The 27,561-nt window shown below is 50.3% G+C and overlaps 1 protein-coding gene across 2 annotated transcripts in view; it reads left to right on the top strand.

Annotated features, from left to right (window-relative positions):
- The first annotated feature begins 6,364 nt into the window (after window positions 1-6,364).
- Window positions 6,365-27,561, top strand: part of LOC139228892 (pleckstrin homology domain-containing family G member 5-like) — a 126,692-nt gene continuing 105,495 nt past the window's right edge. Inside the window, exon 1 of one of the 2 annotated variants that reach the window (XM_070860382.1) lies at window positions 6,365-6,609. In XM_070860382.1, the coding sequence (XP_070716483.1) occupies window positions 6,600-6,609 (10 nt within the window). In that variant the 5' untranslated portion in view covers window positions 6,365-6,599. Of the gene's footprint in view, window positions 6,610-20,081; window positions 20,233-27,561 lie in introns of those variants that run through there. The other variant, XM_070860383.1, reaches the window with a different exon arrangement.

Raw genomic sequence — 27,561 nt, 5'->3', positions numbered from 1 at the left:
TCTCCCCCTGCACAGTCCCGGGGTGGATCACTCTCCGCGTGCACTGTCCCAGCTCCCTGACCCAATCAGGTCAATGCCTCTGTGACCCACTCCAGCCATCCTGTTGACTCTCTAACTGAGACTATCGGGATACATTATTAAGGAAAGGGTTACTTCTATCTGTGTGACTGGGCCGTGGGGATGTATTATTATGGGATGGGTTGCACTGATACATAAGAACATAAGAACATAAAAATTAGGAACAGGAGTAGGCCATCTAGCCCCTCGAGCCTGCTCCGCCATTCAAAAAGATCATTGCTGGTCTGGCCGTGGACTCAGCTCCACTTACCCGCCCGCTCCCCATAACCCTTAATTCCCTTATTAGTTAAAAATCTATCCATCTGTGATTTGAATACATTCAATGAGCTAGCCTCAACTGCATCCTTGGGCAGAGAATTCCACAGATTCACAACCCTCTGGGAGAAGAAATTCCTTCTCAGCTCGGTTTTAAATTGGCTCCCCCGTATTTTGAGGCTGTGCCTCCTAGTTCTAGTCTCCCCGACCAGTGAAAACAACCTCTCTGCCTCTATCTTGTCTGTCCCTTTCATTATTTTGAATGTTTCTATAAAATCACCCCTCATCCTTCTGAACTCCAACGAGTAAAGACCCAGTCTACTCAATCTATCATCATAAGGTAACCCCCTCATCTCCGGAATCAGCCTAGTGAATCATCTCTGTACCCCCTCCAAGGCTAGTATATCCTTCCTTAAGTAAGGTGACCAAAACTGCACGCAGTACTCCAGGTGCGGCCTCACCAATACCCTGTACAGTTGCAGCAGGACCTCCCTGTTTTTGTACTCCATCCTTCTCACAATGAAGGCCAACATTCCATTCGCCTTCCTGATTACCTGCTGCACCTGCAAACTAACTTTTTGGGATTCACGACTATCTGCTCGGAACTCTGTGCGCTTTCGGGTTCGGGACGCATTTCGTCGCCCGGATCCGACTTTTGTACGCCGCCGCGGAGTGTCTGATTAAGGTTAACGGGTCCTTGACGGCGCCCCTTCACTTTAGGAGAGGGATGCGCCAGGGATGCCCCATGTCCGGCCAGTTATACGCCGTTTGCGTGGAGCCTTTCCTGCGCCTCTTGCGGACGAGGTTGACGGGACTGGCTCTGCAAGGGCCGGGCGTGGAGGTCGTCCTCTCGACTTACGCCGATGATGTGCTCCTCGCGGTAGAGGATCCCGCTGACCTGCGGAGGATGCGTGAGTGCCAGGAGATTTACTCGGCCGCGTCCTCCGCCAGGATCAACTTGGAGAAATGTTCCGGACTCCTGGTGGGTCAGTGGCGGGTGGACTCCCTGCCGGAGGAGCTCAGGCCTTTTGCCTGGAGCACGACCCATCTCCTCTATCTGGGAGTCTACCTTAGCCCCGACGAGGGAGCCTGGCCGGCGAACTGGCAAGAGCTGGAGGCCAAGGTCGCCGCTCGCCTCGGGCGCTGGACAGGACTGCTCCGAGTGCTGTCCTACAGGGGTCGAGCGCTAGTCATAAACCAGCTGGTGGCAGCAATGTTGTGGTACCGGCTGGTCACTTTGACCCCTCCCCCTGCGTTTGTCGCCAAGATACAGAAGAAGCTGGTGGACTTCTTCTGGAACAACAGGAAGCACTGGGTCTCTGCTGCGGTCTTGAGTCTCCCGCTTGAGGAGGGCGGTCAGTCGTTGGTGTGCGTCAGCGCCCAGCTCGCGACTTTCCATCTTCAGACCCTGCAGAGATACCTTTACGTCGAGCCCCCTCCTAGGTGGTGTGCTCTGGCGACGTATTTCTTCCGCCAGCAGCGCGACCTCAATTACGACACTCAGCTCCTGTTTGTGAACTTGGGGGGTGTCAGGACCGCCCTCCGGGAGCTGCCTGTCTTTTACAGGGAACTCATCAGGGTCTGGAACAAAGTCTCCACCAAGCGCAGCTCTCCGCCGGCTGGAGTGGCGGCCGTCCTGCAGGAGCCGCTGCTCGGGAATCCGTACCTCCACGACCGAGGTTTTATGTGGCGGTCGGAAGAGAGGGCTGTGGCTGGTGAGGTGACCAGGGTCAGGGACCTGCTCGATGGCGGAGGAGCGGGCTGGATGGCGCCAGACACGCTGGCGCGGCGCCTAAATTCTGCCAACGTCCGCCACGCGGCCGATGCCATCGAGTCGCTAAAAACAGCTCTGGGCCCTGACTCCGTTAGGTGCATCGAGGAGGCTCAAGCACGTGGGGAGATCCCGTCCGAACTGACCCCCGTCCGGACGGAATTCCTCATTGGCGCCAAACCCCGGAACCTCCCTCGGGGGCCGGCGCCTCACAACTTGAGCCGCCTCGGGGAAATCCCCTCCGTGCCCTTCAGTTCCGCGCGGAGGGGTTTTCTGTACGGGCTGCTCCTGCACACTCTCAACTTTGCCATCCTCGCCTGCCGTCCGGACACGCCATGGCGTACCATCCTGCCGTCCGGAGGAGGCGGGGGTCCCCGATGGAGGGCACTCTACGCAGGGGTCCTCCCACTATTCATCGGGGACTTGGCCTGGAGGGTGGTGCACGGAGCAGTGCCGTGCAATAAATTTTTAAGCCGGTTCACGGACTCCCAGGCCGCCTGCAATTTCTGCGGTCTGGAGGAGTCCGTGTTCCATGTTTTTATTGAATGCACGAGGTTGCAGCCCCTGTTCCATTATATGAAGGGGCTGCTCCTGAAATTCTGGCTGCACTTCAGTCCCACTCTCCTGATCTTTGGGCACCCTGTGCGGAGGGGAGCGGGTAGGTCCGAAGGCCTCCTCGTAGGACTGTTCCTGGGCACGGCCAAGGATGCCATCAGCCGGTCCAGGCAGCGGACGGTCGAGGGGGTCGTTCAACCTGACTGCCTGCCTCTCTTCCGCTCTTACATCCGGTCCAGGGTGTCCTTGGAGATGGAGCACGCGGTGTCCACCGGTACGCTCGCGGCCTTCCGCGAGAGGTGGGCACCGGAGGGACTGGAGTGCATCATCATGCCCGGCAACCAAATTTTAATTTGATTTTACGTTTTAAAGTTTAATTTGATTTAATTGCCGGTGCTTTTAGTGTCCCCCTTCCCTTTTATAGGGGGCACTGGGGAAAAATTGTGATTTTAGTGCCCAAAAAAAAACCAAAAAAAGAAAAACACACAAAAAAAAAAGGAGAAAAAAAAAAAGGGGCCTTGTAAATGTCTGGTGTGTCACCCAGGTCGGGTGGCACGGTTTAATGTTTTTTGTTTTGCAGATAAACCCCAAAAAGAGTTTCATGCACAAGGACCCCCAGGTCCCTCTGCAACGCAGCATGTTGTAATTTCTCCCCATTCAAATAATATTCCCTTTTACTGTTTTTTTTTCCAAGGTGGATGACCTCACATTTTCCATTGTATTCCATCTGCCAAACCTTAGCCCATTCGCTTAACCTATCTAAATCCCTTTGCAGCCTCTCTGTGTCCTCTACACAAACCGCTTTCCCACTAATTCTCTCTGTCAATTCTCGATCCATGCTAATACATTTCCTCTGACTCCGCGTACCTTTATCTTCTGCAGTAACCTTTTGTGTGGTACCTTATCGAATGCCTTTTGGAAATCTAAATACACCACATCTATCGGTACATCTTTATCCACCATGCTCGTTATATCCTCAAAGAATTCCAGTAAATTAGTTAAACATGATTTCCCCTTCATGAATCCATGTTGCGTCTGCTTGATTGCACTATTCCTATCTAGATGTCCCGCTATTTCTTCCTTAATGATAGCTTCAAGCATTTTCCCCACTACAGATTTAAACTAACCGGCCTATAGTTATCTGCCTTTTGTCTGCCCCCTTTTTTAAACAGAGGCGTTACATTAGCTGCTTTCCAATCCGCTGGTACCTCCCCAGAGTCCAGAGAATTTTGGTAGATTATAACAAATGCATCTGCTATAACTTCCGCCATCTCTTTTAATACCCTGGGATGCATTTCATCAGGGCCAGGGGACTTGTCTACCTTGAGTCCCATTAGCACTACCCCCCTAGTGATAGTGATTGTCTCAAGGTCCTCCCTTCCCACATTCCCGTGACCAGCAATTTTTGGCATGGTTTTTGTGTCTTCCACTGTGAAGACTGAAGCAAAATAATTGTTTAAGGTCTCAGCCATTTCCACATTTCCCATTATTAAATCCTCCTTCTCATCTTCTAAGGGACCAACATTTACTTTAGTCACTCTCTTCTGTTTTATATATCTGTAAAAGCTTTTGCTATCTGTTTTTATGTTTTGCGCAAGTTTACTTTCGTAATCTATCTTTCCTTTCTTTATTGCTTTCTTAGTCATTCTTTGCTGTCATTTAAAATTTTCCCAATCTTCTAGTTTCCCACTAACCTTGGCCACCTTATATGCATTGGTTTCAGGGATTGGTGCCAAACATGGGCAGTTTCCAGTAATCACCATTGGACTACGGTCAGGAGGAAGACCCCTGGATGTTCCTCACCCTAACCCTGGGGCCGATGTCCCTTTCCCTAATCCCGGGGCCGATATCCCGCTCCCTAATCCCGGGGCCGATGTCCCGCTCCCTAATCCCGGGGCCGATGTTCTTCTCCCAAAATATCAACCAGTGGCTCAGTTAGTTGCACTCTCACCTCTGAGTCAGAAGGTTGTGGGTTCAAGTCCCACTCCAGAAAATCTAGGCTGACACTCCAGTGCAGTGCTGAGGGAGTGCTGCACTGTCGGAGGTGCAGTCTTTCAGGTGAGACGTTAAAATAGAGGCCCCGTCTGCCCTCTCAGGTGGGTGTAAACTATCCCATGACACTATTTTGAAGAAGAGCAGGGGAGTTATCCCTTAGTGTTGTGCCAATATTTATCTCTCAATCAACATAAAAAAAAATTATTTGGTCATAATCACATTGCTGATTAGAGAGAGGAGCATCAGCCCCGGGATTGGAGAGAAGGACCACTTTATGGGAGCTTGCTGTGCACAAATTGGCTGCCGCGTTTCCTACATTACAACTGTGAGTACATTTCAAAAAGAACTTCATTGGCTGTAAAGCACTTTGGGATGTCCTGAGGTCGTGACAGGCGCTATAGAAATGCAAGTATTTCTTTCTTTATCCCGGGTCTGATATGTCCTCTCTCTAATCCCGGGTCCGATATTCCTCACGTTAATCCCGGATTTCCATCCTCATCAATACATGATTTGTAGATAAATTATGTAAAATCCTGTAAATTAGTTAAAGTGGTATTCGTGATCCAGACCGTTCCAGGCGCACAGAGAGACTCTGCTCGCAGCTTAGCAATGAAGGGGCTGCTGAAATGCTTTCACCATGGCAGCTGATGATCAGCATGGAAGCAAGTCATCCTGGATACGAGGGAGCGCCGATGATGAAGGGCTCCTGACGCTCGCTCGCTTCCTCGAGCTGTGATTGTCAGGGCTGTAGCATTCTCTCTAAGCACACGCACTTCACATTGATCCTCCTGCAGCAGAGACCGAGAGCTGCTCCTGCATTGTCTCTCTGTCCTTCACAGTCCGCCTGATGTCCAACATGACCCTTAACCCTGTTCTGGTTAGTCGCCAAGCCCTGGATACTGAGCTTTCAACAGTTGCATGTGAACGTGCTCTTGCAGTGACCTCTCAGCTCTGCTAATGAGCGGCCACTTCCTCTGCCTGACTCCTGGTCACTTGCACTCGGGCGGATGAACAGTTCATTGTGGTTAGGGGGATGTGACATTCGGACAACTTCACATGGGCAGCTGTTCCCCGAGAAACTTTGCTCACCACCTTCGCCTTAGCCAAACTGTTGGAAAATCCCCAAAGGATTTCCCACGGACTTGGCCCTGGCTGGACCTGTCCCACAACAACATCAACTTGCATTTATATAGCGCTTTTAATGTAGCAGAATGTCCCAAGGAGCTTCACACGGGCGATTATTAAACACAATTTGACACCGAGCCACATAAAGAGATATTAGGACATGTGACCAAACGCTTGGTCAAAGAGAAAGGTTTTAAGGAGCAACTTAAAGGAGGAAAGTTAGAGTGGAGGAGAGCTCCACGGAAGAATCTCAGAGTTTAGGTCCTAGGCAGCTGAAGGCACGGCTGCCAATAGTCCAAACAGTCACTCCGAGTTCAAATAAACAAGCTTGTTTTGCTGTCTGACGGTTCCCATTCAGGGTTAGTTTTATTTCTGTATACTGTAAGGGAGTGGGAGGAGTCATTGAGTCTGTGTGTGATTGGCCTTGGTCCTGGCCTGTGCTACCTGTGCTGGGAGCCCCAGTCAGCTCCTGTACACAGAACAGTGGACCTTTGATCGCCGTGGCTCCTCCTCCAGCCTGCGTGAGACTGACTAATGCTCTATTGCTAACCTCTCGGTTATGTGTATTACTGGTGCGATGATGCATTCACTGAGCTGAGTGAGTTTCACGGGCGCTTTGCAGTTGCTGGGCCTGGAGTCTGCTGGCAGCAGACACTCTCACTGTCCTGCAGTTAATCAGAGACTTGAGGCTTGGCAGCAGCGCCGAGCAGCTGATCTTCAGGCCTTGGAAGAAGTTGCGTTTTGTCTGGGGTATTCTAAAAGTGCGCCATCCTTGCTGGAGATTGATGGGGAGCTTCTGAATCAGCCTGTGCATCCAAGAATGATTGCAGGTGAGAGGAGGTGTGACTAACAGAAGTCGGTATGTGGTCGTCTGTGGGAGGAACCAGAGCGTATCCTTGGCTAATCTTCACTCTGTCTCCAGGTTTGTCACAGGGAATCTACCTCACAAGCTTTGTTTGATTTGGTTCGTCGCTTGCTGCGATATGACAGCTTAAAGAAAAAGGGTGGGACTAACAAATCCAGAGCCCCCTGGATGTCAAGGGACATACAGGGTAAGATAAAGAAAAACAGGGAAGCTTATGACAGATACCGAGAACTCAACACTGCAGAAGTATATAGAGGAGTATAAAAAGTGCAGGGGTGCAATTAAAAAAGATATCAGGAAAGCAAAGAGCGAGCATGAAAGAATGTTGGCAAGTAAAATCCGGCAAAACCCAAAGATGTTTTATAAATACATTAAGAGCAAGAGGATAACTAGAGAAAGTGTGCTGCCTATTAGAGACCATAAAGGAAATCTGTGTGTGGAGGCAGATGTGGGTATGATTCTTAATGAATACGTTGCATCTGTTTTCACAAAAGAGAGGGGCGATGCAGAATTTGCAATGAGGGAGGAGAATGAAATATTAGACGAGATAAACATAGTGAGAGAGGAAGCATTCAGGGGCTTAGCAGCTTTGAAAGTGGATAAATCCCCAGGCCCGGATGAAATGTATCCCTTGGCAGAGAGGTCAACAACCAGGGGCCATAGATTTAAAGTAATTGGGGGAGGTATAGAGGAGATATGAGGGGAAATTTCTTCACCCAGAGGGTGGTGGGGGTCTGGAACTCACTGCCTGAAAGGGTGGTAGAGGCACATTTAAAAAAATACTTGGATGTGCACTTAAAGTGCCATAATCTACAGGGCTATGGACCAAGAGCTGGAAAGTGGGATTAGACTGGCTAGATCTTGGTCGGCCGGCGCGGACACGATGGGCTGAAATGGCCTCCTTCCGTGCTGTAAATTTCTATGACTATGATGGCGCAATTTGTGATGAAACACATCGTCACATTGCAAAATACCTTGGGGTGGAAATCCGGTCACGCCTCTGTTGCGGCATTAATCCGGGGGGAGCGGTAAATTTTGCCTGGCAAATGGATTGCACCTGCCACCGTAAAATTCATCAGCTGGGCCCGGAGTTTGAAGCGGAGCAGAACATTAACACCTATTTTAGGGCGCTAGGCAGGCTGAGCAAGTGAAAATCCCAAGCTAAACAGGCAGCCTCAGCGCTCAATTAGAGAGGTCTCGGGGTGGGGGGGTGGGAATGACCAAAAAACATTCCCAATACATAACTCACGCCACCACAACATAAATCGCAACAGCTTGGAATGCCAGCTTCCACAGGCGGTCCCAGTACTGCACTCTACAGAGCGCTATGAATTGGGCGCAGACAAAAATCGAGCCAGTGTCACAACCAGGGGCGCCTCTTCTGGGTGGTAATGCTCACCGCCCCCTCGAAACCGTCACCGAATGTCCCGGCACGGTGCTGGAAGCCGGCCGTCCACCCGGAAGTGCTTACTGCCGCCCCCTCCGGGGTATTAAGAGGAGCGGGAAAAGACCGAAACTCCGACCCAACTTGTTCCTTATGATTGGCCTGCAACATGGTGAATAAACTGTGACTGGTGTCTGGACTCGCGGAGTGCGCAGTGCTAATGGTCTGAGGCAGGGAGCGGGCACTGAGGACCAGATCGCGTAGCAGAAAGAATGTTCTCGACTTTAACACACTTACAACTGTCTTCGTAGATCTGTGAAATGTTCACTATTTTATCAGCCCCTCCTTCCCATCTTTGCAAATCAGATGTTGGGATGTATTAAAGGGTCACTATTGACTGAAATAGTGAGGTGATCCTGTCACTTTATCAATCATTGGTGTGACTGCACTTGGAATACTCCGCAAGATCCTGCAAATCCCCCCAGAGGACAGACGCACCAACGTTAGCGTCCTCGACCAGGCCAACATCCCCAGCATTGAAGCACTGACCACACTTGATCAGCTCCGCTGGGCAGGCCACACTGTTCGCATGCCAGACACGAGACTCCCAAAGCAAGCGCTCTACTCGTAACTCCTTCACGGCAAATGAGCCAAAGGTGGGCAGAGGAAACGTTACAAGGACACCCTCAAAGCTTCCCTGATAAAGTGCAATATCCCCACTGACACCTGGCAGTCCCTGGTCAAAGACCGCCCTAAGTGGAGGAAGTGCATCCGGGAGGGCGTTGAGCACCTCGAGTCTCGTCGCCGAGAGCATGCAGAAATCAAGCGCGGACAGCGGAAGGAGCGTGCGGCAAACCAGTCCCACCCACCCTTTCCCTTAACGACTGCTTGTCCCACCTGTGACAGAGACTGTGGTTCTCGTATTGGACTGTTCAGCCACCTAAGGAATCATTTCAAGAGTGGAAGCAAGTCTTCCTCGATTCCGAGGGACTGCCTATGATGATGATGATGACTGTGTACAGTTCTGGTTGGCACAGTAGAGAATAGATATTGCAGCTATTGAAAGGCTATAGAAAAGAGCAATCAGAAAGGTTGAGGGGATGGAGGAATTATATTATGAGGATTATGTAAATTAGGCATGTTCTCACTGGGAAAGGGGAGGTTGAGATGTGATACGATTGCTGTTTCTGAAGGGACTGGATAAGTAGAACAGTAGAACCAGGGGACATGGCCTACGCTTGAAAGGGGGTAAATTCTAAACTAATCTGTGGAAGCAATATTTCAGTGAGCGCGTGGTCAATCTATGGAACAGGCTCCCGAGGGAGACAGTGGAAGCAGCAAGTGTTGATTTGTGCAAATTAGATAGATTTCTTTCAGAAAATAAAATGTTGTGCTCCAGTATAGAGTAATTTGAGACCTGACATGTGGTGAGTGTAGCGTGTTTGGGAGGAACAGGTTACTTTGGACCTATGGTTCCCGAAGCTCTCCACCACTGGGGATTTTCCTCGCCTCATGTCTGGAATTTGTTGTAGATTCATTGATAGAGACTGATTGCTGTGATGAATCAACAACGCCATTACTGTTGTATCATGTGACTGCTAGGAGGGCAGAAGGCCAACTAGATGGGACCGTGGTCTTTACTCATCTACAATTCCTATGTTCCTGTGTCGTAGTGTGTGCTCCATTGCTGTGGGTGGATGAGTAACAGAGGTTCATCACATGTCCTCCGGTCATCTGTGGCTCAGAGATCGTATTCCGAGATACAACTGATTATGCAGATATCTACACCAGGCACCAATTTTGTGCACTGTCTGCAGTCTGCTTCTTTAGTCATTGAAGTCACTGACTCTCACTGGGGTTCAGATCCTCTCCTCCCCTGAAGGTGCTGACTCTCACTGGGGTCCAGGTCCCCCCCTCCCCTGAAGGTGCTTGTTGTGTACATGTAAATAACTGACAAACTGAGCCAGGAGAAAAGTAACTTAAATCGTGTGCTTTATACAACCCAAAATGGTGTCCCAAACTGGCATGAACCAGAATGAATCATCATGTCAGTCATAGGCGGTCCCTCGTATCGAGGATGACTTGCTTCCACGCCAAAAAGGGATGAGTTCACAGGTGCTTCAATGAAGGACCTAATATTCCAGGTCCCGAACTACATCTTGAAGGGTGGAAGATGCCTGTGTGTGGATTTTTTTAACGTGGGGTGGTTGTTGCACACCAGCCACCACAAGGGCTTGACAGAGCTAGGTCTTGGTCCAGTGGCAAGGATTACCCAAGACGACTGGAGACCAGCTCTGCTGCACAGACTTAGTGCGCGTACATATCGCAGTGTGGGCTGGTCCGTGCTACCCCTGGGCCCTTGCTTCTTCTGGGCCCCAAACTCACGCCTCTCCTGGGCCCCGGTCACTTCCCTCTACAAACTCTTGCTGCTCCTGCGCCCCGACCTCGCCGCTCCTGCTGTGCCTGCCCGCACGGCAATCAGCGACCTGGCTTCGTAGCCGTCGCCCTCCTGTAGCAGCACGAGCTGCTCCCTGCAGTGGTCTGCCGCCGCACACTGCTCCCCCCAATGGCCCCGGCCTGCTGATGGTCTTGCAGGCTGGGACCGCACCGATTTCCGGGCCAGGCCACTGCATGCTGCTCCGAGGATTCACGCGACTACCCGGATGGTAGAAGGCGAACTCGATGGACCTTGGTCCAGAATGAATATAGCAACTGTGAATAGCTCCCGCAGGGTCCTAATGCCTGTCCTGTGAGCTGTAACAAATAAATAGAGTATGAACACAACATACTTCCCTCCTTTTTAAAACCACAATCTATGTACAGACAAAGTCCTTGAGATAGCCAGGTCGTATTCTGATACGCTGACACCGGCGTGGAGCTTGCGGTGTTTGCTCGAGGTTTTGGTTGGGTGAACAGAACGGTGCCTCTGTTCCATCCTGCTGGTCTCCTCGTGCTAGGTTTGGCTGGGGGTTTGAGAATGTCCAGCAGCCAGCGATGATTCCGCCCAATCATGAGCTCAGCGGGTGTCTTCCCCGCTTTGTCGACCGGTATGTGCAGAGAATGGTTTGAACCGCCTCGTCGAATGTTTGGCCTGCTGCGAGGTTGGCTTTAAACCCTCTTTGATGATGTGGTTAAAACGCTCAACACCTCCGTTGCTTTGAGAATTGTACTGAGCAGTAAGGCGATGCTCGATAGCATGACGAATGAGGAAATCCGCGAACTGGTCGGACACAAACTGTGATCCATTGTCAGTGATTATGACCTCTGGGAGGCCCCACTTTGTGAACATACATTGCAGAATAGTGACAAGCGTTGATGAGGTCACTGAACTTGTAGCAATTTCTGGCCATTTGGAATGCAGGTCATGTACTACAACAAGGAAACGCTGGTGCTGTGGAGCTGCTTCAACTGGACCAAAGATATCCAACTGCAGTTGTTGCCATGGTCTTTGTGGCCATGGAATGGGCTTCATTGGCGCTGGTCAGATGTTTGTGGCCTTTTCGCTCAGACTGCATGCTTCGCAGTGTGAGACTAACTCCTCGATGTGAGTGTCAATCCCAGGCCACCACATTGAATCGCGACATCTCTGCTTCATGCGGACAATGCCAGGGTGTCCATCATGTGCCAATAGGAGTACGCGCTGTTGAAGTGAATTTGGAATTACTGCTCTATCACCACGAGCTACGCAGCCATTGTTCCAAACGGAAAATACGTCGCGAAGTCTGTGGAATGTTTTCAGCTCTTCCGGAATTTGCTTAGGCCACTCCGTCTGGAGGAAGTGGCACATGTGCTGGAGCGTGATTCGGTTTTGTGTTCGTCGCAGGAGACAAGGTTTCTGATGGACTGAGTGATGATCGACGTGACATATGTGTCGTCATCTGTGAACAAGTCAGCACCAGAGTCCGAAACATGTGTTGAGCGGCTGAGCATGTCAGCTACGTGGTTGCAACTGCCAGCGATGTACTGTACATCAAAGTTATACTGATGAAGGCGACCTGACCATCGGCTGATTCGTAGTGGTCTGTGCCCAGATCCAGTTGTAGTAGTTAGAGCTTGGTGATCTGTGCGGAGGGTAAATTTCCTGCCATAGAGGTAGATGTGCCAGCGTTCACATGCATAGATGCAAGCGAGTGCTTCGTGTTCCCCTATAGAGTATTTACATTCTGCAGACGCGAGCGTGCGAGAGGCGAAGGTGACTGGGTGTTCCAGGGCGTCAATCCAATGCGAGAGCACAGCACCCAAGGTGGTGCCTGATGTATCCGTGGTGACGTATGTAGTGGCATTCGGATCAAAGTGTGCTGGGATGTGATTTTCTCCTTAAGCGTGGTGAGTGCCTGAGCCTGGGAATCTGTCCATTCCCAAGGGATGTTCTTGCGTAGCAACTTGCTTCAGATAGAAGTTGCAAGTGCCGAGGAATGATGAAAGTTCTTTGACGTTGGTAGCCTCCTGCATTCGCTGGATCGCGTCAATGTTGTCAACCTTGTGCTGTGACTCTGTAGCCCAGAAAGTTTATTTATCCAGCAGCAAATGTATACTTATTGGCATTAAATGTAATGTTATGTGTAGCAAGTCTAGTCATAACTGCATGAAGTCACTAGTCATGTTCTTCCATTATCCGTCCATGGACGATGATATCGTCAAGCAGATTGAGAGCTACCTCTATGCCTGCTAGCATAGTAGTGACAATCTTCTAAAATGCACTTGGTGCAGAAGATAGTGATGTTGTGTATCTGTAAAGCATACACTCCCCCATGTTCCGCCACCAGGAAGCTCATCCCCTGAAGTCCCAAGGGATCCCAGCATCCCTTGGGAGCACTGTATATAAGCCGGCCCCTAAGGCCTGTTCCTCACTCTGGAGTGTCTTATTAAAGACTGAGGTCACTGTTACTTTAACCTCCCTGTGTGCAGTCTCATCTGTGTTAGGAACACAATAACTGGCGACGAGAATACGAATCCAACACAAAGATGCAGCAAACTGTGAGCATCCTGGAGAAGTTCTCGGAGGGTGAGGACTGGGAAGCCTATGTCGAACGACTAGACCAGTACTTTGTAGCCAATGAGCTGAACGGAGAAGGAAGCGCTGCAAAAAGGAGAGCGGTCCTCCTCACAGTCTGCGAGACACCGACCTACAGCCTCATGAAGAATCTTCTGGCTCCGGTGAAACCCACAGATAAGTCGTATGAGGAGCTGTGTACACTGGTTTGGGAGCATCTAAACCTGAGGGAGAGTGTGCTGATGGCAAGGTATCGGTTCTACACATGCCAGCGATCTGAAGGTCAGGAAGTGGCGAGCTACGTCGCCGAGCTAAGGCGACTTGCAGGACAATGTGAGTTTGATGGCTACCTGGAGCAAATGCTCAGAGACTTTTTTGTACTGGGCATTGGCCACGAGACCAGCCTACGAAAACTTTTGACTGTAGAGACACCGACCCTCAGTAAGGCCATTGCGATAGCACAAGCGTTTATGTCCACCAGTGATAACACCAAACAAATCTCTCACCACACAAGTGCGAGCAATGTTCATAAATTAACTGGAATTGTGTTTGCGAGCAGAAATGTACAGGGCAGAACCCACGAGTCTGCAACTGCCAGCAGGCCTCAGGTGACCCAGATGACTCAGAGTCCCCAACAAAGGATGAATGCAAGGCAATTCACACCTTGTTGGCGTTGTGGAGGCTTCCATTCAGCCTATTCATGCCACTTCAAAGGGTATGTTTGCAAGAGCTGTGGCACAATGGGGCACCTCCAATGAGCTTGCAGACGAGCTGTAAGCTCTGCAAAACCTGCTAACCACCACGTGGCAGAGGAAGATCGGTCCATGCTGGATCAAAGCAATTTTGAGCCTCAGAGAGAGGAGGCAGATGCTGAAGTACACGGGGTGCACACATTTTCGATGAAATGTCCACCTATAATGTTAAACGTAAAATTGAATGGCTTATCTGTAGCCATGGAACTGGACACTGGCGCTAGCCAATCCATCATGAGTAAAAAGATGTTTGAGAGACTGTGGTGCAACAAGGTATTCAGACCAGCCCTGAGCCCCATTCACACGAAACTGAGAACGTACACCAAAGAGCTTATCACTGTCCTGGGCAGCGCCATGGTCAAGGTCACCTACGAGGGCACGGTGCACGAACTGCCACTCTGGATTGTCCCGGGCGATGGCCCCACACTGCTTAGAAGGAGCTGGCTGGGCAAAATCCGCTGGAACTGGGATGACATCTAAGCGCTATCACATGTCGATAAGGCCTCATGTACCCAGGTTCTTAACAAGTTCCTTCCCTTTTTGAGCCAGGCATTGGAAACTTTTCCGGGGCGAAGGTGCGGATCCACTTGGTCCCGGAGGCACGACCCATTCACCACAAGGTGCGAGCGGTACCTCACATGATGAGGGAGAGAGTGGAAATCGAGCTGGACAGGCTGCAACGCGAGGGTATCATCTCCCCAGTGGAATTCAGTGAGTGGGCCAGCCCGATTGTTCCCGTATTCAAAAGTGATGGCACGGTCAGGATTTGCGGTGATTATAAAGTAACTATTAATCGTTTCTCGCTACAGGACCAATACCCGTTACCTAAGGCAGACGACATATTTGCGACGCTGGCAGGAAGCAAGACGTTCACCAAGCTTGACCTGACTTCGGCCTACATGACGCAGGAGCTGGAGGAGTCTTCGAAGGGCCTCACCTGCATCAACACGCACAAGGGACTGTTCATCTACAACAGATGCCCGTTTCGAATTCGGTCGGCTGCAGCGATCTTCCAGAGAAACATGGAGAGCCTACTCAAGTCGGTACCACACACGGTGGTCTTTCAGGACGACATATTGGTCACGGGTCGGGACACCGCCAAGCACCTACAAAACCTGGATGAGGTCCTCCAGCGACTGGATCGCGTAGGGCTGTGGCTGAAGAGGTCGAAATGCATCTTCATGGCAACAGAAGTGGAGTTTTTGGGGAGAAAGATCACGGCGGATGGCATTCGGCCCACAGACGCCAAGACAGAGGCTATCAGGAATGCGCCCAGGCCACAGAACGTCACGGAGCTGCGGTCATTCCTGGAACTTCTGAACTATTTTGGTAACTTCCTACCAGTGTTAAGCACACTTTAAGAGCCCCTACATGTGTTATTGCGCAAAGGTGAGAACTGGGGATGGGGAAAAAAACCAAGTAATTGCTTTTGAGAAAGCCAGAAACATTTTATGCTCCAACAAGCTGCTTGTATAACCCGTGTAAAAGACTTGTGCTAGCACGTGACGCGTCGTCGTACGGAGTCAGGTGTGTATTACAACAAGCTAACGTTGCGGGGAAGTTGCAACCTGTCGCCTATGCTTCCAGGAACTTGTCTAAGACCGAGAGGGCCTACAGCATGATTGAGAAAGAGGCATTAGCGTGTGTGTTCGGGGTAAAGAAAATGCATCAGTACCTGTTTGGCCTCAAATTTGAGCTGGAAACCGATCACAAGCCCCTCACATCCCTGTTCGCTGAAAACAAGGGGATGAATATTAATGCCTCAGCCCGCATACAAAGGTGGGCACTCACGCCATCAGCGTATAACTATACCATCCGCCACAGGCCAGGCACCGAGAACTGTGCGGATGCTCTCAGTCGGCTACCATTGCCCACCACAGGGGTGGAAATGGTGCAGCCTGCAAACTTGTTGATGGTGGCGCAGCCCGCAGACTTGTTGATGGTCATGGAAGTGTTTGAAAATGATAAGTCACCTGTCACGGCCCGCCAGATTAGGACTTGGACCAGCCAAGATCCTCTTCTGTCCCTAGTAAAAAACTGTGTACTGCATGGGAGCTGGGCCAGCATCCTCGTTGAAATGCAAGAGCCAATCAAGCCATTCCAGCGGCGAAAGGACGAGCTGTCCATTCAGGCAGACTGCCTGTTGTGGGGTAACCGCATAGTGCTACCAAAAAAGGGCAGGGAGACGTTCATCTCGGATCTCCACGGCACACATCCGGGTATAGTAATGATGAAAGCGATAGCCAGATCCCACGTGTGGTGGCCCGGTATCGACTCTGACTTAGAGTCTTGTGTACGGCAATGCAGCATATGTGCTCAGTTGAGCAACACGCCCAGAGAGGCACCACTAAGTTTGTGGTCCTGGCCCTCCAGACCATGGTCGAGGATCCATGTCGACTATGCGGGCCCGTTTCTCGGTAAAATGTTCCTGGTGGTGGTGGATGCTTTTTCAAAATAGATTGAATGTAAAATAAATGGGAAGCACCGCCACCGCCACCATTGAAAGCCTGAGGGTCATGTTTGCCACCCACGGCCTGCCTGACATACTGGTCAATGACAACGGGCCATGTTTTACCAGTGCCGAATTTAAAAAATTCATGACCCGCAATGGGATCAAACATGTCACCTCGGCCCTGTTTAAACCAGCTTCCAATGGGCAGGCAGAGCGGGCAGTACAAACCATCAAACAGAGCCTTAAACGAGTCACAGAAGGCTCACTCCAAACCAGCCTGTCCCGAGTACTGCTCAGCTACCGCACGAGACCCCACTCGCTCACAGGTGTGCCCCCGGCTGAGCTACTCATGAAAAGGACACTTAAAACCAGACTCTCGCTGGTTCACCCCAACCTGCATGATCAGGTAGAGAGCAGGCGGCAGCAACAAAATGTAAACGATGGTCGCACCACTGTGTCACGGGAAATTGATCTGAATGACCCTGTGTATGTGCTAAACTATGGACATGGTCCCAAGTGGATCACGGGCACGGTGATAGCTAAAGAAGGGAATAGGGTGTTTGTAGTCAAACTAGACAATGGACAAATTTGCAGAAAGTACCTGGACCAAACGAGGCTGTGATTCACAAACTGCCCTGAACAACCCACAGCACACACCACCTTTTTCGAGCCCACAACACACACCCAAAGGATTAACGACACCACCCCGGACCAGGAAATCGAACCCATCACGCCCAACAGCCCAGCAAGGCCAGGTTCACCCAGCAGCCCTGCAGGGCCAACAACATGCCAGCCCAGCGAGGGCACAGCCAACACACCAGAACAGACATTTGTACCGAGGCGGTCCACCAAGGAAAGAAAGGCTCCCGACCATCTCACCTTGTAAATACTTTTCACTTTGACTTTGCGGGGGGAGTGATGTTGTGTATCTGTAAAGCATGCACTCCCATGTTTCACCACCAGGGAGTGCATCCCCTGAAGTCCCAAGGGATCCCAGCATCCCTTGGGAGCACTGTATATAAGCCGGCCCCTAAGGTCTGTTCCTCACTCTGGAGTGTTTTATTAAAGATTGAGGTCACTGTTACTTTAACCTCCCTGTGTGCAGTCTCATCTGTGTTAGGAACACAATAGTCCATAGGGCATGCGTCGATACTGATACAGACCACCATGCATCGTGAATGCCGTGAGCGGTTTGCTGTCCTCCGCTAGGGATATTTGCAGGTAACTGCGGCGCATGTCGAGTTTCATAAAGACTATTGAGCAGTGGAATTCTGAAGACAGTTCGTCGATGGTAGGAAGAGGGTACTTGTCAGGGATGATGGCCTTGTTGACCTCTTTCAGGTTGAGGCACAGGTGGATCTCCCCATTTTTTCACCAAGCAATGACTAAATTCGAAATCCAGGGTGAGGAGTCAATGCTCTCAATGATTCCCTGAGATTCGAGTCACGTTAATTCTGTGGATACTTGGTCGCGAACCGCGAATGGTAGACAGCGAAGTTGCTGCGTAACCGGTTTGACGGAAGGGTAAACGTGGGGACGATGGCAGAATTTTGTTGTCACTCCAAACCCTGTGAAGATTGAGGGATACTGCTTGTCAATGTCTACCGTGTACACAGGTATGCTGGTTTGTCGTAAACTTTGAACCCAAGCTTGTCAAAAAGGTCAACATCCATGAGGCTTCTTCCCATCGCGACATGAAAGGAACAGTTCTCCAATGTTATGTCCTTGTAGTATATCGGGACAGATATGACCCCAAGTACCTCAATTTTGGAGTCGGAGTACGCATGTAGAGTGGAAGTTGCAGGCTGCAGTTGACAGTGCATGATGTGGATTTGTACACAGCCTCGCTCAATATGGAGACTTTGGCTCCAAGGTCGATGAGGAGGCAGCAGGGTGTGCCGTCAATGTTTACCTCACAGTCCTTGAATTTGCCCGAACCAGTGTGCGAAATGTCACTAACGGTGTAAACCATACTGGGTTCATCACTATCATCACTGTCGAATATGCTGTGATGAGCGACAGACAATAGCAAAATGGTTCATTTTACCACATGCAGAGCATTTCTTCTCACGTGCAGGGCAGTTAGGACTCTTTACTGAGCGTGATTTGTCCCCACAGTTAAAGCAGTAGAAGTTAGACCCGCGATCTGTAGTGGGTGGCTTATTACTAGCCCTCGGTCTCGCCTGTGATTTCCGCTTTGGACAACTGCCTTGCACATGGGCTGTAGCTGCAGTCTGTTGCACAGGGGGAGCAGGGGATCTGATTGCTTTTGAATCGGAAAGCGCTGATTCGATTTGAATGGCCAAATTAGTTGCTTTATCCAATGTTAATTTGTCATCCTCCATTAGCAAGCATTCCCGAATGCAGGGGATCGTTGTCTTCGCAATACTTTGATCCCTGATCATTTCCTCTGTGAGTGATCCAAAGTTACACGTAGCGGCCGGTTCACTTAATGTAATGATGTACTGTTTGATTGGTTCACCGTTCCCTTGTGATTGGTATCTCGCCATCACAATACTTTTCTTTGGCCCAAAATAGGGCGCTTACCGTTTTGTCATTGGACTCTGTGTCTTCGATTTGGCCAAAGGTGTGATGGCCTTCGGTGCTGAGGCAGTGGATAAGTATTGCACGGCGGCGAGCTGGTGTTATGTTGTCGGCGTCTAACCCACTCGCCGTGATGTCGGCAGAAAAACGTTTTATCCATCTCTGCCACGGAATTGGAGGGTCCCCGGGTGTGGAAAGGAAAGGCGCGGCGGGGGTGGAAATGATGTTGTGTATACGTAAATAACTGATAAACTGAGCCAGGAGAAAGATAACTTAAACCATGTGCTTTATATAACCCAAAGTGGTGTCCCAAACCGGCATGAACCAGAATGAATACAGCAACTATGAATAGCTCCCACAGGGTCCTAATGTCCGTCCTGTGAGCTGTAACAAATAAATAGAGTATGAACGCAACATGCTGACTCTCACTGGGGTTCAGGACCCTCCTTTCCTGAAGGTGCTGACTCTCACTGGGGTGCAAAAAAGAAAGAAAGACTTGCATTTATATAGCGCCTTTCATGACCACCGGGCGTCTCAAAACGCTTTACAGCCAATGAAGTACTTTTGGAGTGTCGTCACTGCTATAAGGTGGGAAATGCAGCAGCTTGAGCACAGCAAGCTCCCACAAACAGCAATATGATAATGACCAGATAATCTGTTTTTGTTATGTTGATTGAGGGATAAATATTGGCCCCAGGACATTGGGGATAACTCCCCTGCTCTTCTTCGAAATAGTGCCGTGGGATCTTTTACATCTACCAGAGAGTGCAGACAGGACCTCGGTTTAACGTCTCATCCGACAGTGCAGCACTCCCTCAGCACTGCACTGGAGTGTCAGCCGAGAATTATGTGCTCATATCCCTGGAGTGGGACTTGAACCCACAACTTTCTGACTCAGAGATGTGTGTGCTACCCACTTAGCCACAGATGGCACTTTCAGGTGCCCATCTCTCCTGAAGGTGCTGACTCTCATTGGGGTTCAGGACGCCCCCTGTCCTGAAAATGCTGGCTCACCGCTGAGTCTCAGTATCCGTCTGGGATGAAAGAGTCCTGCTCCAATGTTACATGATTTGTTTTTGAACTTTAACCTATGATTGGCTGAGAAACGGGCTCAGGTGGTTTATATTAAATGTTTTTCGTGTGATTTTCCAGATGTGTGTCAGCTGATAGAAATGGAAACTATGATTCTAATATACCTGTGCTGCATGTGTGGGTCTAAGTGTGTCTGTACATGTGCTGCCTGTCTGCCTGCCTTTCTGCCTGCTTTCTGTCTGTCAGTTCTTGTCTGCCTGTCTGTCTGCCTATCTTTCTGTTGTCAGTTCTTGTCTGTTTGCGGTCTGCCTATCTTTCTCAGTTCTTGTCTGCCTGCCTGTCTGCGGGTCTTGTACTGTACACACCACAGATCGGGAATTCTGAGCGGGGACCTGTGGTATATGAACGGTTGCAGTGTCTGGGGTCAACTGGTTAGTGTGGAACTCATTTATGTAGAGCTCGGAGATGGAAATGGACCAAATGGAAGATTCTGGCACCTGCTCACGTGTAGCGCTCAGCGCACTGTTCCCAGGGAGCCTGTTGGCATATGTTCTGATGCTGCTGTTTTTAGCACCAGGGCCTCACCCTCTCAGGGGCAGGATTACTCAGCATTGTCTCTCTGGTAATCCCTCTCTCCAGCCAGTTTACACAGCTCTGTCTGATAAAAGCCGCCTTGTCTCTGGGTGACTTCACTCCGCCTTCCTCATATTCCTGACATTTGATGGGTCAATGGAGAAATTAAAGCTGCAAGAACAAGCGGAGAGATGGGATGGCCTTCACTTGAAGACCTGGCCTGAGTGACCTGCCTGTCTGTCACTGTTCATTATTCTCTCGGATGGTGGGAATTATATCCTGACCTCTGACCTCACCTGCACTTCAGAAAACAGCAGAAACACTTCAAAATCACCATGGGGTGATGTATATTTTAAAATATACAGATTCCTACATCTGTTTGAAATTGCAATCTTTATATAATATATATACGGGAATGTTATAACCAGTAACGTACGGTGTGCTATTATGTAATATATACAGGAATATTATACCCAGTCACTGACTCTGTTTCTGTGTCTCTTTCTCTCTCGCTCCGTTCCTCTCTCGCTTTGTCCCTCTCTCTCATTCTGTCCCTCTCGCTCTGTCCCTCTCTCTCGCTCTGTCCCTCTCTCGCTCTGTCCCAATCTCGCTTTGTCCCTCTCTCTCGTTCTGTCCCTCTCGCTCTGTCCCTCTCTCTCGCTCTGTCCCTCTCTCGCTCTGTCCCAATCTCGCTCTGTCCCTATCTCGCTCTGTCCCTCTCTCTCACTCTGTCCCTCTCTCTCGCTCTGTCCCTATCTCGCTCTGTCCCTCTCTCTCGCTCTGTCCCTCCCTCTCACTCTGTCCCTCTCTCTCGCTCTGTCCCTATCTCGCTCTGTTCCTCTCTCTCACTCAATCCCTCTCTCGCTCTGTCTCTCTCTCTCACTCTGTCCCTCTCTCTCGCTCTGTCCCTCTCTCTCGTTCTGTCCCTCTCTCGCTCTGTCCCAATCTCGCTCTGTCCCTATCTCGCTCTGTCCCTCTCTCTCACTCTGTCCCTCTCTCTCGCTCTGTCCCTCTCTCTCGCTCTGTCCCTCTCTCTCGCTCTGTCCCTCTCTCGCTCTGTCCCTCTCTCGCGCTCTGTCCCTCTCTCACTCTGTACCTATCTCGCTCTGTCCCTCTCTCTCGCTCTGTCCCTGTCTCGCTCTGTCCCTCTCTCTCACTCTGTCCCTCTCTCTCACTCTGTCCCTCTCTCTCACTCTGTCCCTATCTCGCTCTGTCCCTGTCTCGCTCTGTCCCTCTCTCACACTCTGTCCCTCTCTCTTACTCTGTCCCTCTCTCTCGCTCTGTCCCTCTCTCTCGCTCTGTCCCTCTCTCTTGCTCTGTCCCTCTCTCGCGCTCTGTCCCTCTCTCTCGCTCTGTCCCTCTCTCACTCTGTCCCTATCTCGCTCTGTCCCTCTCTCTCGCTCTGTCCCTCTCTCACTCTGTCCCTATCTCGCTCTGTCCCTCTCTCTCGCTCTGTCCCTCTCTCGCGCTCTGTCCCTCTCTCTCGCTCTGTCCCTCTCTCGCGCTCTGTCCCTATCTCGTTCTGTCCCTATCTCGCTCTGTCCCTATCTCGCTCTGTCCCTCTCTCTCACTTGTCCCTATCTCGCTCTGTCCCTCTCTCTCACTCTGTCCCTATCTCGCTCTGTCCCTCTCTCGTGCTCTGTCCCTCTCTCTCGCTCTGTCCCTCTCTCTCACTCTGTCCCTATCTCGTTCTGTCCCTATCTCGCTCTGTCCCTCTCTCTCACTCTGTCCCTCTCTCTCACTCTGTCCCTATCTCGTTCTGTCCCTCTCTCACTCTGTCCCTCTCTCTCACTCTGTCCCTATCTCGCTCTGTCCCTCTCTCGCGCTCTGTCCCTCTCTCTCGCTCTGTCCCTATCTCGCTCTGTCCCTCTCTCTCGCTCTGTCCCTATCTCACTCTGTCCTTCTCTCGCTCTGTCCCTCTCTCACTCTGTCCCTATCTCTCTGTCATGTATGTACATTCTGTTTGTAGCCACCAGATGGCGTCATTGTTGGAGGCCACTGAGCAGCATGCACATGATGCTGTGCAGATATAAAAGTCCAGCCATTTTGAGAGTCAGGCATTTTGGCCTAAATAAAGCAGAGCCAATGTTGTACCTTGCTTACTCAGTTTGAACTTTTATTGCATACATATTGCAATATTGCAGATTGGCGCCGGGCCGTGTTCCTCACTGTGTGCGGTTCAAAGATCTATGGTCTGATAAAGAATCTACTCATGTCTACAGAGAAAACGTACGAGGAGTTGTGTACATTGGTATGGGGGCACCTCAAGCCAGACGACGGCATCATCATCTCGAGATACAGGTTTTATACACACGTTCGATCAGAGGGCCAGAGCTCGGCGGAATTCGTTGCCAACCTGAGACGTCTAGCGGGACTGTGCAAGTTCGGGACGGTGTTGGCAGACATGCTGCGGGACTTCTTTGTTATCGGTATCAACCACGAGGTGATCCTGTGCAAACTTCTGGCAGTGGAGGAGTTGGATTTAAAAAGGGCCATCCAGATCGCTCAATCATATATGACGACGGACAGGAGTTTAAAGCAATGTCGGTGAAGAACCGAACCTCGGCAAGTACTGTAAATGCGATTGATTCGGCGTTCGGCAGAGCAGCACATGGCAGAGCCTATCCGGCTGCGCTCACGAAACCTGTGGCTGCCCAAAGTCCGCCAGCGGGGAATGTATCCGACTTCTCCATGTTGGTGTTGTGGGGGAAATCACCGGCACCAGCAGTGCCGATTTAAGCAATATAGTCTGAGAGTGGGGTATCTCCAGTGCAAGTGTCCGCAGATGAGCAAGCGTGCTGCAACACACCACGTTGAGGATGAGAGTCAGACGAGCACCGATCCGGATACGCAATCCGAGATGCCAGAGGAGGAAGTGTATGGACTGTACTCCTTCATAACCAAGAGTAAACCAATTTTGATTAATGTGAAGTTTAACGGGATACTGGTGTCGATGGAACTGGACACAGGGGCGAGTCAATCGATCATAAACGAGTGGACATTTTATAAGCTGTGAGATACTAAGACTGTGAGGCCCAGGCTGAGTCCTGTTAACGCCAAACTGTGCACGTACACCAAAGAACTGATAAAGGTGATTCGCAGTGCACAAATTAATGTGTCATATAACAGTGCGGTTCACGAGTTACCACTGTGGATTGTTCCAGGCAATGGCCCAACGCTGTTCGGCGGGAGCTGGTTGGAGAAAATCAGATGTGACTGGAACGACATAAAGGTGTTGTCATCGGAGGAAGATACATGTGCCCAAGTATTGAGCAAGTTCCCCTCGCTGTTCGAACCGGGTATCGGCAACTTCACGGGAGCCAAGGTGCAGATCCACGTGGACTCAGATGCAAGACCCGTCTATCATAAAGCTCGGGCATTGCCATATATAATGAGGGAGAAGGACCCCAGCGTGAAGGGATCATATCATCGGTCGAATTTAATGAATGGGCCACTCCATTGTTCCTGTGCTGAAAAGTGATGGCACAGTCAGAATCTGTGGAGACTACAAGGCTACGATCAACAGGGTTTTGAAACAAGATCAGTATCCATTACCGAAGGCTGATGACTTGTTTGCAATGCTAGCTGGAGGAAAGTCGTTCACAAAACAGGACTTGACTTCGGCCTATATGACACGAGTTGGTTGAGACGTTGAAGAGACAGGTGCATTAACACGCACAAAGGACTGTTTATTTACCACAGGTGCCCTTTCGGAATTCGCTCGGCTGCAGCAATATTCCAGAGGAATATGGAAAGTCTACTGAAGTCCGTTCCCAGAACCGTTGTGTTCCAAGATGACATTCTGATCACCGGTCGTGACTCCAAGGAACATCTGAACAACCTGGAAGCGGTTCTACTGCGTTTGGATAGAGTGGGACTCAGACTGAAACGCTCGAAGTGCGTTTTCATGGCACTGGAGGTCGAATTCCTCGGGAGGAAAATCGCCGCTGATAGCATCAGACCTACTGACATGAAAACCAAGGCCATCAAGAATGCACCAAAGCCACAGAATGTGATGGAGCTGCGTTCGTTCCTGGGTCTACTCAAGTACTTTGGTAACTTCCTACCTAAATTGCGCACCTTAGTAGAACCACTGCACATGCTATTGAGAAAAGGCGACAACTGGGTGTGGGGCGCATCGCAAGAGAGAGCTTTTGAGAAAGCCACCAATCTGCTTTGCTCGAACAAGCTGCTGGTACATTATGACCCATGTAAATGTTTAGTTTTGGCCTGTGACGCATCGTCATATGGAATTGGTTGCGTACTCCAACAAGCCCATGAGTCGGGGAAACTTCCATCTGTCGCGTATGCATCCAAAAGTTTGTCTAAAGCGGAAAGAGCCTACAGTATGATAGAAAAAGAAGCTATAGCGTGTGTGTACGGTGTTAAAAAGATGCATCAATACCTGTTCGGTCTGAGGTTCGAATTAGAGACTGATCACAAGCCGCTCATTTCATTGTTTTTCGAGAGCAAAGGTATCAGTACCAACGCTTCATCCCGCATCCAAAGGTGGGCGCTGACATTATCTGCCTATGATTATTTCATTCGCCACAGACCTGGCACAGAGAATTGTGCCGATGCTTTGAGCCGGTTGCCGTTGCCCACACCGGAGGTGGAAACGCCACAACCGGCGGATCTAATGTTAATCATGGATGCTTAACCCCTGTCACAGCTCAACAAGTTAAGACCTGGACCAGCCAGGACCTGATATTATCGGTGGAGAGGGTTGCATCCTCAAAGGGGATTGGTCTGCCACACCTACACAAATGTGTGAGGAGGCTAACTGTACATGCGTCGCAAGGACGAACTGTCTATTCAAGCAGATTGCATATTGTGGGGCAACCGCGTTGTAATGCCCAAGAAAGGGAGAGAGAAGTTTGTGCGTGAGTTACATAGCACACATCCGGGTACAGTGATGATGAAGGCCATCGCCAGGTTCCATGTATGGTGGCCAGGAATTGATTCTGAGCTGGAAGCATGCGTGCAGCAGTGCAACACCTGCATGCAGCTCAGCAAAGCACCAGCAGAATCGCCACTGAGTCTGTGGTCATGGCCATCCAAACCTTGGTCCAGGATCCATGTAGATTTTGCAGATCCCTTCCTGGGCAAGATGTTTTTAGTGGTGCTGGATGCTTATTCGAAGTGGATAGAATGCATAACCATGTCATCCAGCACGTCCACGGCAACCATAGAGAATCTCAATGTCATGTTCGCGACACATGGTCTGCCTGACATAGTGATGAGCGACAATGGGTCGTACTTCACCAGTCAGGAGTTTCAGGAGTTTGTGAAACATAATGGTATAAAACATGTAAGGTCAGCACAGTTCAAGCCTGTGTCCAACGGGCAAGCTGAACGTGCAGTACAAATTATCAAGCAAAGCATGAGGAGAGTAACCCAAGGGTCACTGCAGACTACTGAGTTACAGGACAAGACCCCACACACTCACAGGGGTCTCGCCTGCTGAACTCATGATGAAAAGAGGTCTTAAGACCAAGCTTTCTCTGGTACACCCAGATTTAAATAATCATGTTGAATACAAAAGACAAAGTCAACAAGGGTACCACGATCGTGCAACTATGTCACGTGAGATTTCTGTGAATGATCCTGTATATGTGTTGAATTATGGTCAGGATCCCAAATGGATAGCTAGTACAGTCATGGGCAAGGAGGGCAACAGAGTATTTGTTATTAAGCTCAAGAATGGGCAAACTTGCAGGAAACACATGGGTCAGACAAAGCTGAGGCACACAGACAAGCCAGAGCAATCGGACGAAGAAACCATCGACGACCAACCAACCTACCAGCAGTCTTCAGAGGACTCGAGGGTCATCAGTGAACCCAGAATTTCCATCACGGACCTGTTCAATAAAAATGGACTTGCAATTCCTGACCTGATCACTATCACCCCCAACAAGTCAATCATCCAGCCATCAGCCACAACAGACCCCGCACACTCACCCAAGGCTGGAATCGAACTGAGACAGTCAACCCGGGAGCACAAAGCACCGGACCGTCTCAACCTGTGAAAGACTGTGATAAGATCTCAGAGGGGGGTATTGTCATGTATGTATATTCTGTTTGTAGCCATCAGATGGCGTCATTGTTGGAGGCCACTGAGCAGCACGCACATGGTGCTGCTCAGGTATAAAAGGCCAGCCATTTTGAGAGTCAGGCACTTTGGGCCTAAATAAAGCAGAACCAAGGATGTACCTTGCTTAGTTAAACAGTACTCAGTTTGAAACTTTATTGCATACATAAAACTCTTGCTCTGTCTCCATCTCTCGCTCTGTCCCTCTCTCTCGCTCTGTCCCTATCTCACTCTGTCCCTATTTTGCTCTGTCCCTCTCTCTCACTCTGTCCCTATCTCACTCTGTCCCTCTCTCACTCTGTCCCTATCTCGCTCTGTCCCTCTCTCTCATTCTGTCCCTATCTCACTCGGTCCCTCTCTCTCGCTTTGTCCCTCTCTCTCGCTCTGTCCCTATCTCACTCTGTCCCTATCTCACTTTGTCCCTCTCTCTCACTCTGTCCCTATCTCACTCTGTCCCTCTCTCTCGCTCTGTCCCTATCTCTCACTCTGTCCCTCTCTCTCGCTCTGTCCCTATCTCTCACTCTGTCCCTATCTCACTCTGTCCCTCTCTCTCGCTCTGTCCCCCTCTCTCGTTCTGTCCCTCTCTCTCACTCCATCTCGATCTCACTCTGTCCCTCTCTCGCTCTGTCCCTCTCTTGCACTGTCCCTCTCTCTCGCTCTGTCCCTATCTCACTCTGCCTCTCATGCTCTCTCTCTTTCACTCTCTCAGACACTGGGTATTGAGGGACAGAAGCAGCGATTGCCATCTGGGCAGTCTCTCAGTCCGAATGAATCCTTTCTCTGATGGAATATCCAAGCGATCAGATCTGGTTCCAATACATCGGCTGAACTGAAATCCTGTTTCTCTCCAAATGCAGTTGTCAATTCTAAGTGTTAAACTCTGAGTGCTGCCCCTTTAAATGGAGGGATTGTGGGATGTTTTCCTGGAGGGTGTGTGGGAGCTGCTTACAGAGATCTGTTGCAGTGTGTGTGATTGAGCTGCCATGTGGGAGAGCTCTTGTTAAACACAGTGACTACTGTGCTGCGTCCTAATTAGAGAGCAGCTTGTTTGGCTCACTGTGCACTGGTGGGAGTTATCCAACATAAATCTCAATGG

Source organism: Pristiophorus japonicus, chromosome 18 (assembly GCF_044704955.1).
Source record: "Pristiophorus japonicus isolate sPriJap1 chromosome 18, sPriJap1.hap1, whole genome shotgun sequence".
In the NCBI taxonomy this organism is placed as follows: domain Eukaryota; kingdom Metazoa; phylum Chordata; class Chondrichthyes; family Pristiophoridae; genus Pristiophorus; species Pristiophorus japonicus.
Note: the sequence above shows the minus strand (reverse complement) of the source record. Positions and strands in the feature narration are given on the sequence as shown.